The sequence below is a fragment of the Erinaceus europaeus genome, chromosome 2, assembly GCF_950295315.1.
Source record: "Erinaceus europaeus chromosome 2, mEriEur2.1, whole genome shotgun sequence".
Taxonomy (NCBI): domain Eukaryota; kingdom Metazoa; phylum Chordata; class Mammalia; order Eulipotyphla; family Erinaceidae; genus Erinaceus; species Erinaceus europaeus.
Window position 1 is genome coordinate 3,826,024 of NC_080163.1, and position 12,513 is coordinate 3,838,536.

General features: G+C 53.6%; 2 protein-coding genes across 13 annotated transcripts in view; one reads left to right on the forward strand and one right to left on the reverse strand.

Moving 5' to 3' along the window:
• Positions 1–10,589, forward strand: CD37 (CD37 molecule). 3 transcript variants are annotated; one of them, XM_016193833.2, is made up of 9 exons: positions 1–129; positions 378–455; positions 575–647; positions 6,347–6,471; positions 6,558–6,632; positions 6,990–7,103; positions 8,405–8,647; positions 9,170–9,253; positions 10,178–10,589. In XM_016193833.2, exons 1-9 carry the CDS (start codon positions 67–69, stop codon positions 10,253–10,255), a joined length of 933 nt encoding a protein of 310 aa, XP_016049319.2. In that variant the 5' UTR covers positions 1–66; the 3' UTR covers positions 10,256–10,589. The 3 variants fall into 3 exon arrangements, with proteins under 3 accessions (XP_016049319.2, XP_060030625.1, XP_060030622.1); XM_060174639.1 differs by lacking the exon at positions 1–129 and having other exon boundaries at positions 386–455; positions 575–643; XM_060174642.1 differs by lacking the exons at positions 1–129; positions 575–647 and having other exon boundaries at positions 313–455.
• Positions 10,584–12,513, reverse strand: part of TEAD2 (TEA domain transcription factor 2) — a 25,733-nt gene continuing 23,803 nt past the window's right edge. For all 10 annotated transcript variants that reach the window (XR_009545277.1, XM_060174521.1, XM_060174546.1 and 7 more), the window contains one exon: positions 10,584–11,403. Coding sequence is in view for 9 of the 10 variants with exons in the window: in XM_060174521.1 (XP_060030504.1) it covers positions 11,290–11,403 (114 nt within the window). In the remaining variant the exon portion in view is untranslated. The remainder of the gene's footprint in view (positions 11,404–12,513) is intronic.

The following is a 12,513-nucleotide window of genomic DNA, read 5'->3' on the forward strand; positions in this document are numbered from 1 at the left end:
CCTGGAGTTCAGTAGAAGTGGGGACAAGTAAATCAGGAGTCCGTGTGGGACCCCCAAATCTGAGCCATGGAAAACTGGGAGGGATTGCCTCCAGTGTCCTTGGTATCTCCGAAGGCCAAAGACACTCAGGTAGAGGTGACAGCGGCTGTCCCACAGTGAGGGTGACAGGGACAGAGACGGGGAAGGAAGCCACCTTGTGTGCAGAAGGAGGGGGTGGGGTGTCAGCCCTGGAACTTCCTCTTTTTCTGTGTGCCTTATCACTCGTTCTCTTGCTCGCTCGCTCTCTCCTCTCCCTCACCACCTCTGTCTTTCTGCCCCTCTCCCCGGCCGCCAATACCTCTTCCGCTGACCTTTCCACTGGTGGCTCCCTCGTCCAGGAGAAGATGTCTTCGGCCCATGACAGCTGTCTCAGCCTCATCAAATACCTCCTGTTCGTTTTCAACCTCTTCTTCTTTGTGAGTCACTCCAGGGGTCTCCCCATCCCCTCACCCTCCCCCCTCCCCACCCCTCTCCCCCCATGCCAGCACCAGAGGCATGACCCAGCACCCACCGCCACCTTCTCCTCTCTCCCCAGGTCCTAGGCAGTCTGATTTTCTGCTTCGGCATCTGGATTCTGATCGACAAGAGCAGCTTTGTGTCTTTTGTGGGTGAGGGGGCTGGGCCAGTCCAGGGAGGGTCCCCCTTACCTCCTTTTGGAAGCGGGCATGAACCCAGCCTCTCCCCCTCTCGCACCAAGTGACCTCGGGGGCTCTCTCGCTTGTCCCCAGGGAGGCCCAAGGTGACCACACCAGGTCCCAGGTTCTGCTCTGTGTTTCCCTCTGGCAAGTGAGAAGTGGGTATTTACTATAATAACAAAGAAAAACCAGCCATTCCGCAGACACTTCCTATGTGGCAGGGCTTGTGCTGTGAGGCTCATCAGATCCTGCCACAAGCCTTCCCCTCCCTTGAGGGCCAGAGAAGGGAAGTCACTTACTAGATGACACACAGAGAGACAGGAAATAGAGCAGATAGAACGCAGAGCAGCAGCAGTGCTGGAATACACCCAAGGTGGGCCAGCTACACAGCTCACCTGGAGGGGCTCCTGCTGTGGCGTGTTCACGGCCCGGGTCCGAGCCCGGCGCCCACACGCCTGAGGAAGCTTTAGTGCTGTGGAGACATTGCCTCGCTCCTGTCTCAGGTCTCTAGAAGAAAGAAAGAAAGAAAGGGAGAAAGAAAGAAAGAAAGAAAGGGAGAAAGAAAGAAAGGGAAGAGAGAAAGAAAAAATAATCAGTAGGGAGAAGTGAAGTTGAGATGATGACAAAGGGAAATGAGATACATTAAAATACTCAGGAGATAGTTCAAAACCCTCCCACTTCCTGTTTCACAAGTGGCCGCCACTGAGGGCTGGGCTGAATGCCAGCCTCCCGAGATCCCTAAAAATCTCTAGGCATCTAGGCAGAAACCATCACCTCCCAGGGCTCAGGGAAGCTTGAGATCATTTATTCATTCAATTATAATCGGTGTATTGAGGACATGATTTAAGATTCTCTTACTGGGAGTCAGGCGGCAGCGCAGGGCAGGTTAAGCGCAGGTGACACAAAGCGCAAGGACCGGCATAAAGATCCAGGTTCGAGACCCCAGCTCCCCACCTGCAGGGGAGTCGCTTCACAGGCGGTGAAGCAGGTCTGCAGGTGTCTGTCTTTCTCTCCCCCTCTCTGTCTTCCCCTCCTCTCTCCGTTTCTCTCTGTCCTGTCCAACAATGACGACATCAATAACAAAAACAATACAACAATAAACAACAAAGGCAACAAAAGGGAATAAATAAATGTTTAAAGATTCTCTTGTCACATCTCCCTAAGACACTGACTGAGCCAGTGTCACAAGACAAGGGCTGGAGGAGGAGGAAGAGTAGAGACTGAGAACAAGGAGGAGAGAGCGTGGCCTAGGAGGAAAAGGGACAGATGGACAGGGAGACAATACGGTGGCTATGCATAAAGACCTTCATACCTGAGGCTCTCAGGTCCCAGGTTCAGTCCCCAGCACTACCATCAGCCAGAGCTGAGCAGTAGTCTGGGAGAAAAGGATCAGGGGACCCCAAACTATGGTGGTTATTAGAGGGGAATGGAGACAGAGAATGGGGGCAGATGGTCCAGGAGGTGGCGCAGTGGATAAAGCACTGGACTCTCAAGCATGAGGTCCCAAGTTCAATCCCCAGCAGCACATGTACCAGAGTCTTGCCTGGTTCTTTCTCTCTCTCCTGCCTATCGTTCTCATTAATAAATAAATAAAACCTTAAAAACAGGGAGAGAGAGCACGAGCGCAGAGGTCAGGGGATCTCTGGTTCAAGGGCACTGGAATTTTGGTGGTGGGTGGATTGAGTCTTATACACGTAGAGATATGAGAAATTATGCCCCCCAAAATAATTTTTGGTTTGTTTTATTTACTAATTTTCCCTTTTGTTGCCCTTGTTGTCTTTTTGCTGTTGTAGTTATTGTTGTTATTGATATTGTCGTTGTTAGATAAGACAGAGAGAAATGGAGAAAGGAGGGAAAGACAGAGGGGGAGAGAAAGACAGACACCTGCAGGCCTGTTTCACCGCCTGTGAAGCGACTCCCCTGCAGGTGGGGAGCTGGGGACTCAAACTGGGATCCTTCTGCGGGTCCTTGCGCTTTGCCCCACATGCGCTTAACCTGCTGCGCTGCCTCCCAACTGCCAAAATAAATTTTATCAGATTGTAAACTGAGGTCTAATCAGTTTTTTAAAAAGAGGGGCCGAGTGGAGCTAGTGGTGCATCTGGTTGAGTGCACATGTTACAATGCACAGGGACCTGGGTTCAAAACCCGGGTCCCCACCTGCAGGGGGAAAGCTTTGTGGATGGTGAAGCAGTGTCGCAGGTGTCTCTCTGTCTTGCCCCTTTCTCTCTCTCTCGCTCAGCTCTGGTTTATGGTAGTTTATGGTTTCCGGGAGACTAATTGAACCTGGAACTTTGGAGCGTCCTGCTCTGCCCTCCTCTCGATTTCTGTCACTGTCCAATAAATAAATGAAGATAATAAAAATAAAAGGGAGGGAGGAAGGAAGGGAGGGAGGGAGGGAGAGAAGGGAAGGGAGAGGGACATAGTTCAGGTCTGATAACATTTACAAACCTGAGGGCCCGGACTGAGTCCCTGGCACTGCACAAACCAGAGCGATGCTCAATTCCCTCCCGCTTGCTCGCTCTCTATCAGATCGAACCCGGATCCTTCCGCCGGTCCTTGCGCTTTGCGCCACGTGCGCTTAACCCGCTGCGCTACCGCCCGACTCCCTATTTTTTTTATATATTTATTTAGTTTCCCTTTTGTTGCCCTTGTTGATTTTCATTGTTGTTATAGTTCTTATTATTGTTGTTGTTGATGTCGTCGTTGTTAGATAGGACAGAGAGAAATGGAGAGAGGAGGGGAAGACAGAGGGAGAGAAAGACAGACACCCGCAGACCTGCTTCACCGCCTGTGAAGCGACTCCCCTGCAGGTGGGGAGCCGGGGGCTCGAACCGGGATCCTTACCCCGTCACTGCGCTTTGCGCCACGTGCGCTTAACCCGCTGAGCTACCGCCCGACTCCCTAATTTTTTATTTTGCCTCCAGCCTCCAGGTTTATTCCTGGGGCTCAGCGCCAGCACTACGAATCCACTGCTCCTGGAGGCCAATTTTTCCCATTTGTTGCCCTTGTTGTTTATCGTTGTTGTTACCATTATTGTTGTTATTGCTATCGTTGTTGTTGGATAGGACAGAGAGAAATGGAGAGAGGAGAAGACAGAGGGGGAGAGAAAGATACACACCTGCAGACCTGCTTCACCGCTCGTGAAGCGACCCCCCTGCAGGTGGGGAGCCGGGGGCTCGAACCAGGATCCTTACGCTGGTCCTTGTGCTTTGCGCCACGTGCGCTTAACCCCTGCGCTACCGCCGGGCTCCCTTATTTTTATTTTAATGAGAGAAAGATACAGAGAGACGGGAGAGAGACAGCAAGTGAGCGAGAAACCAGAGCACTGTTCATCTCTGGCTTATTGTGTTGCTGGGCATTGAACTTGGGTCTAAAGCTTCAGACATTAAAGATTTTGGGGGGGATCGGGCGGTAGTGCAGCGGGTTAAGCGCACATGGCGCTAAACGCAAGGACCTGCCTAAGGATCCCGATTTGAGCCCCGGACTTCCCACCTGCAGGGGAGTCGCTTCACAGGCATGAAGCAGGTCTGCAGGTGTCTGTCTTTCTCTTCCCCTCTCTGTCTTCCCCTCCTCTCTCCATTTCTCTCTGTCCTATCCAACAACGATGACAGCAATAAAAATAATAACAACGATAACAGACAACATGGACAACAAAAGGGAAAAAGATAGCCTCCAGGAGCAGTAGATTTGTAGTGCAAAAATGGAGAGAGGAGGGGAAGACAGAGAGGGGGAGAGAAAGACAGACACCTGCAGACCTGCTTCACCGCCTGTGAAGCGACTCCCCTGCAGGTGGGGAACCGGGCACTCGAACTGGGATCCTTACACCGGTCCTTGCGCTTTGTGCCACGTGCGCTTAACCCGCTGCACTACTGCCTGACTCCCTAAATTATCTTTATTTATTGGATTGAGACAGCCAAAAATTGAGAGGGAAAGGGTTGATAAGAGAGGGAGACAGACTCGCAAAGCTTTCCCCCTGCAGGTGGGGACGGCGGGCTCGAAACCCGGTCCTTGCGCACTGAAACACATGCGTTCAACTAGGTGCGCCGCCACCAGCTCCTGTTCTTTCTATATTTTGTATAGGATAGGACAGAGAGAAAATAAGACGGGAGGGGAGAGAGAGTTTGTGAATCACCCCCCACCCCCCGAGGTTGGGAGTGTGGGCTCAAAGCTAAGTCTTTGCACATGATAATGTGTGCACTTAACTCAGTACATCACTGCCCAGCCCTGGCATGAAGTTTTTTGGTTTGTTTTTTTTTTTTTGCATAACTGTTTTGCTATCTCCTGGTCCCCATAAATTTTTGTTTACAGGGTATTTATAAAATAATAACGGGAGGGGGGGCGGGTGGTGGCACACCTGGTTGAGCGCACATGTTACGATGCACAAGGACCCAGATTTGAGTCCCCAGTCCCCACCTGCAGGGGGAAAGCTTCACAAGTGGTGAAGCAGGGCTGCAGGTGTCTCTCTGTCTCTCTCCCTCCCTTCCCTCTCGAATTCTGACAGTCTCTATCTATCCAATAAATAAATAAAGATAATAAAATAATAATAATAACGGGGCCAGCAAGATAGCTCAGTAGGACTGTCCGTCTGCTTTGTCGCGAGCTGCTTTGTCACAAGCACAATCCAGGTTGAAGCTGGTCCCCAGATCCCTGGGGGAAGCCTCAGTAGTGTGGTGTCAGCCCCCTTCCCAACCCTTCTGTCCTTCTATATGAAAAAAAAAAGGGCTGGGAGCAGTGACACTCCAGTGACATTATTACAAATAGTAATAATGTTAATGGGAGGCTAGGTGGTGGCGCACCTGTTTGAGCGCACACATTACAGTGCACAAGGTCCCAGGTTCTAGTCCCCAGTGGTCCCCACGAGCAGTGAAACGAGGCTGCAGGTGTTTCCTGCAGGTGTTACCCATTTATCTATCTCCCCTTCCCTCTCTATTTTAAAAGACTTTTTGCCATAGTTACTGCTGAGGCTTGGTGCCAGCACAATGAATCCATTGCTCCTGGCCGCCATTTTTTTTCCATTTTTATTGGATAAGACAGAGAAACAGAGAGAGGAGGGGGAGATAGAGAGTGAGAAAGAAAGACAGACACCTGCAAGCCTGCTTCACCGCTTGTGAGGTCTTACCACCCCAGGTGGGCAGCCAGGACCTTGAACCCGGATCTTTGCTTGGGTCCTTGCGCTTAGTACTATGTGCGCTTAACTAGGTGCACCACCCCCTTTCCTTGGCACCATCTCCCCTTTCCTCTCAATTTCTCTCTGTCTCTATCCAAAATAAATAAAAATACAAAAAAGAAAATATAATAGAGATCCAGAGAGGGAATAGAAGACTTAAGAGAGAGAAGGGCCAGAGAAAACAGCGTCAGAAAGAGCCACCAGGTGCCAGGTGGTGGCACAGCTGGCTGAGAGCACATTACAATGTACAGGGACTTGGGTTCGAGCCCCCAGTCCCTATCTTCAGGGGAAAAGTTTTGCAAGTGGTGGAGCAGGGCTACAGATCTATCTCCCCTTTCCCTCTCAATTTCTGGCTGTCTCTATCCAATAAATATATGAAGATAATTAAAAAATTTAAAAAGAGCCACCCCAGGAGATTGCCCTCCACCTGGGTGAGGGATGGGGCTGTGGTGGCTGTGCCCACAGGGCTAATGATCTGTGCCCATCCCAACCCACCCCTCCCCAGGCTTGTCCTTCATGCCCCTGCAGATCTGGTCGAAGGCCCTGGCCACCTGCGGGATCATCACCATGGGCCTGGCCCTCCTGGGCTGTGTGGGGGCCCTCAAGGAGTTCCGCTGCCTGCTGGGCCTGGTGAGTCCTGCTCCCTCCCTGCCTTCGACCAACCCCAGCTTCACTCCCAGGGGCCTCACTGCGCCCTGCCCCTCCCTCTTCCTCAGTATTTTGGGATTCTGCTGCTCCTGTTTGCCACGGAGATCACCCTGGGGATCCTCATCTCCACCCAGCGGGTCCTGGTGAGCTTTCCTCCCCTCCCTCCCCACTGGCCCTCCCTGTCCTCACAGAAGGAACGGCTCTGCCTCCCCTCCCCGTCACGGTTTATTTGAAATGTGTATCATCTCATTAGATCGACTTCGCTAGTGTCCATTTACCTAAAGGTTTTCTCGCGACCCATTTTATTTTTAGGAGACCATACGTGGGGAAACAGGAGGACAGAGATGGAAAGAGAGATGATGGGAGAACCAGAAAGAAAGACAAGTCAGAGGGTAGAAGGAGACAGAGAGCTAGAGGAAATCTGTGCTACAAGCAGAGAGCGGGCCATGGGGTGCGGTCGGGAAGGGACACCAGACCCAGCCTCACACGTCTCCCCATAGCTGGAACGGAAGATGAAGGACATCGTGTTGCGGACGATTTATTCCTACCGCACAAACCCCAAGCAGACGAAGCAGACGGAGGCCGAGGAGAGTTGGGACTATGTGCAGTTCCAGGTGAGTGATACCCTCAGCACTAGCTCTGGGGCCCTGGCATGGTCCCACACCCCCCTCTGCCCCAAGACCCTAGTGAGGTTCCCTCGCCCCTGTCACTCAGAGCCTCTCCCTGCATGAGGCTGAGTTACACTGCACTGCCCACCTGACCACACTGCAGCCTAGTTCTCCCCAGCTCCAGGGCAGGGAGAGGGGAGACCGGGACCCATCCCTCCCAGTCCGATGCCCCCCCCCCCAACGATGTTCCTTGACACTGTTGTGACTACCCAACCTGCACCCGCCACCGAGCCCATTCCTCCTCCATTATCTCCGTTTCCTGAAACCCTTCCCCCTGGTTTTTGTTTGACCACAGCACTGATTAGCTCTGGCTTGTGGTGGTGCTGGGGATAGAACCTGGGATCTTCAGGCAGGAATGTCTTTTTTTTTTTTTTTTTTTGGATAACTTTAAAATAAAAATATTTGATTTATTTATGAGAAAGAACCAGACATCACTCTCAGGCATGAGCTGCCAGGGATCGAACTTGGGACATCATGCTTGAGAGTCCAAAGTTTTATCACTGCGCCACCTCCCGGACCACTGGATAACTCTTATGCCATGTCCCCAGCCTCATCACAAAAATAAATAAATTTTTGATAAGAGTCAGAAATTGAGAGGGGCCAGACAGTGGTGCACTTGGTTAAGTACTCACATTACAGTGCACAAGGATGCAGGTTCAAGTCCCTGGTCCCCATCTGCAGGGGGAAAGCTTCACAAAGAAGAGACACCAGCAGCACTGCTTTACCACTTGTGAAGCTTTCCCTCTGCAGGTGGGGACCAGGGAATTGAACCTGGGCCCTTGGGCATGGTAGTTTGTGCCCTCAAACAGGTGGGCTACCACACTGTGGGGGTGGGCAGCTGTGGGGGCCTCATGCTGTGCAATTCAGATGCTCTTGGCAGGTTTTCCCTGACCTTTTTTTTTTTTTTCTAAGAGGAGAGGGGCTGGCAAGATAGCTAGCTCGCTTGCTTTTTTGGGGGGTTCGAGCTCAACCCTCACCACAGTGAAGGAAACTTTGAGGGGTCTGGTGTCTCTGTCTCAATCTGGGGTTGGGAGGGAGTCAGTCTGGAGTGAGTGGGGGCAAAGAACACCACTTCATGACGTTTCCCCTGGTGGTGTGCATGGCATTGTCATGCCGTGTCTGGGGGTTCAAACCTAGGTCTTCCAGCACGGCAAAGTGTAGGCTCCATCAGAGGACCTATATCCGTCCCCCACCCCCTTAACCTTGCGGCCCCGCAGCCCCTGCCCGCCTGACTCGCCCTCTTCCAGCTGCGCTGCTGCGGCTGGAACTCTCCCCAGGACTGGTTCCACCTCTCCAGATTGAGCAACCAGTCGGAAAATCGAGTGCCCTGCTCCTGCTATAACTCCTCTGCCACCAACTACTCCGCCACCGACTCCATCACCTTCGGCAAGCTCTCCTTCCCCCAGCTCAGTCGGCTCGGACCCCTGGTGCGGCCCCCACACAATTCAGACCTCTGCTTGGTCCCTGCAGATGACAACATCTACCCGCAGGTGGGGAGAGCGGGATCGCTAGGAAGGGGGAAGCCTGTGGGCGTGGCTTCCTTCATTGGTGCGGGGGGCGTGGCCCAAGTAGGAGCCTATGGGGGGACTCGAAGGGGTGGTCCCTTGAGGGCGGAGCTCAGAAAGGCGGGACCTGCCGGGAGGACCTATAGAAGCCACAGGGGAGGCGCCTGGGTGGGCGTGGCTTACGGTGGGCGGTGCTAAGGCTAAAGTTAGGAGCGGGAGGATGGCGCTTGTAGAAATGGCCAAGATGAAAGACAGCACGTTATGCAAAGGGACTTTCATAGCGGAGGCTCTCCAGTGCCAGGTTCAGTCCCCCACACTACCACACAGAGCTGAGCAGTGCTCTGGTGAAATAAGAAAATAAGAGGGCAGGATTGCCCCACTGATGACTAGAATGGGAGCGAGGAGGCTAGAAGACCCCCCAATAACTGGGGGAGCCGGCCAGTATTGTAGGGCGAGCCAATCCCTAAGTGAACTCTACTTATGACCTTTCTCTATTCCCACCTCCAGGGCTGCAAGCACAGCCTCCAGAAGTGGCTGCACAACAATCTAATCTCCATAGTGGGGATCTGTCTGGGCGTCGGCCTACTCGAGGTGATCTGGCCCCGTCCGCCCCCCTGATCCCTACAATCCTCAGACCGTAGACGGCCCTGCCCCAAAGAGCTTGCTCCCCCTACCTCTGGGGAAGGCGCACGCGTGATAGGCTACCGGTCCATCCAGGCGGCCCTGTCACTCCACGGAGCAGGGGGCGGAGCCTAAGCCTACACAAACTCTGATTGGCTCCCGCCCTTCGCCGTGCCGTCCCCATTGGCCTTCCCTCGCGCCCAGCCCAGCTAGCGGCCACCATGCCCCTCCCTCTCCCCCCTCCCCGCAGGTGAGTGTGGCAGGGCTGAGTCTGCGGCTGCAGCGCCTGGCGCGCCGCCGGGAAATCCGGCTGCAAGAGCACGCGCAAGGGCCTGGCCCTGACGGTTCGAATCCCGCGCCCGGGCTGAGCGCAGAAAGCAGCAGCGGGTGCTTTGACATACTGAGCGGCGGGCGTAGCGGCAGCCTGTGGGGTGGCTGGGGTAGGGCAAATGCCTGCCCCAACTGGGGGGACAAAGCCCCGCAGGGTAAGCTGCCCGTGGCCCTGGGAGCTTGGTCCCTTTGGGCTCAAGAGGAGGAACAGCAGCCAGAGATCGGGAGCACGGGCGTGGAGATGGAGACCACCGAGGTGGAACTAGAGCCCGAGGGGGAGACAGAGAAGCAGTCACAATAAAGAGACGCCGGGCTTGCTCTTGATCTCTTTCCCAGACTCTAGACCTGCGCTAGATGCAGTGGGGTGCCACCTCCCCCCCTTTCTGACCCAGCTCTCAGAGCCTCTCCCCTGGCCCACCCTGCCTAATTTTCTTGCCCTGGTCCTAGCCCCTAACTTTTCTCGCTGGAGATGAGCAGCCTGGCTTCTGCAGTCGGCGGCAGCAGCAGCACCGCTCCGGCGGACATCCCTCCATCTCTCTGACCGCGTCTCCTTTCTCCGTGTAGCTCAGCTTCATGATGCTCTCCATATTCCTGTGCAGAAACCTGGACCACGTCTACGACCGGCTTGCTCGGTACCGCTAGGACACCCCCCACCCCCTTCCCAAAACCCTCCTCCAGCGTGTGCTTGCTGGGTACTTCCCCTCCAGCCAGCTGGGTAAAGATTTCCTTAATCCTCACTTCACACCCCAGCCTCTGAGCCCTCAGCGTCCTGTCCCCTGGGGACCCAGGTGTCTGCCAGCCCCTCCCCCCTGCTGTCACCTCTCCCTTGGGACCTGGGGCTTCCTGCCCCCCCCCTTCCTGTCCCCAAAGAGACTTTGTTTCCTTGCCTTACCTGCTTCTATACTACCTCCCACAAGACTTTATTATTATTTTTTTCCTCTTGTCCAAATAAATCCCTTGTGTTGTTTTGGTAAAATAGCTTTATCCTCTGTCAAGACACAAACCAACACATTTGGGGCAGGGGGGAGGGAGGCAAGCCTGGGCTTGGGCTCACTTGGGAAAAGGGCTGAGATGAAGCCTCAGGCAGCCCCTCACTGCTTGCCCAGCCGAGCAAAAGTCATGACCCTAACACCCACTTATAAATATCTCTTGTTATATATAATATATATAAAAGGAAATTTCCAGGGCCCACCTGGCTCTGCTCCTGCATAAAAATATCCCAGATCAGGGTGAGAGGGGAGGAGTGGTAAGAGGCAGACTGGGAAAACAGAGGGGCTGAAAATCAGAGAGGGAGTAAGCCAATGTATCACTAAAGCTCTCGCCCCTAAAAAATAAAATAAAAATCCAGGAGAGTGGTGGTGGGGAGGTATCTGTTGGAGACTGAGAAACCAGTGCTAGATTTTGGGGTTGTCTCATTCCTGTACCCCAGTCCCTGAGGTTCTGGAATGATCTGTCCTTCCAGACACACTCCTGTGAGTTCTGATCCATCCATCCATCCTTTTTTTTTTTTTTTTTAAGCCCCCTCAGTTCCCAGCTAATGGAGCATCCTGCTTCCCCCGCCTTCACCAACCAAGCCCTCATCAAAATGAGGAGGAAGAAATAAGGGGAGAGCTGAGGTCCCTCATAGGAGGAGGGTGTTCTGGGTGTATGTGGGGAGCCAGTGCCGGGGTTCCCCTTCAGTCCCTAACCAGGCGGTAGATGTGGTGCTGGGCCCCGCGCTCGCTGGTGGAGACCTCAAAGACGTAGGCGGTGCAGAGCAGAAGCTCCTGCGTGTCCCTGTTGGTAACCACCTGCCGAGGAGAACGGGAGGAAGGGCTGAAACTCCTGGACCGGAAGGGAGCACTGTGCCCTCCCTCACCAGGGCAACATGTGCCTAGGAAAGGGGGACCCATCTGCCCCCCACACACACCGTGCCTCACCCTGATGCTGAATAGACTGTCAAGTGACAGGGTCACGGGAGGGCCCCCCACTTCTGTACAGTTCCCCAAAGTAAGGGGGAATCCCATCGTACCAGGCCCTCTTGACTAAAATATGCCCCCCCCCCCCCATTTGAGAGCTCTTTGTGAGCAGACTCCAACAATGGTCAGACACCAGCTCCTTAAATCAAGGGGATTTTCTCTCTCGGATGCCTATCCCAGGGAGTAAGGCTACTCTGAGGTGTTTCTGTTCTCCCATATGCACAGGATGTGGACCGTCCGGCCCAAGATATTGGGCAAGAGGTGTAAACAAAATCAGAAAAGGGGGGGGTCGGGCGGTAGCGCAGCGGGTTAAGCACATGTGGCACAAAGCGCAAGGACTGGTGTAAGGATCCCAGTTCGAGCCCCCGGTTCCCCACCTGAGGGGAGTCGCTACACAGGCGGTGAAGCAGGTCTGCAGGTGTCTGTCTTTCTCTCCCCCTCTCTCCATTTCTGTCCTATCCAACAACAATGACATCAACAACATTAATAACCTCAACAAGGCTACAACAACAAGGACAACAAAAGGGGAAAAAATAGCCTCCAGGAGTGGTGGATTCATGGTGCGGGCACCGAGCCCCAGCAATAACCCTGGAGGCAAAAAAAAAAAAAAAACAGAAAGGGCCTTGCCTCTTCCTGAGCAAGCATTCCAGCTCTCAGGCCAGCAAAACCTTCTTTAAATGCAACCACAAGAACAAACTATGGGGGCAGGTGGTAGCGCAGTGGGTTAAGCATACATGGTGCAAAGCGCAAGGACCAGCCTACAGATCCCAGTTCAAGCCCCTGGCTCCCCACCTGCAGGGGAGTCGCTTCACAAGCGGCGAAGCAGGTCTGCATGTGTCTGTCTTTCTCTCCCCCTCTCTCCATTTCTCTCTGTCCTATCCAACAACGAATGACATCAACAATAACAATAACCTCAACAAGGCTACAACAACAAGGGCAACA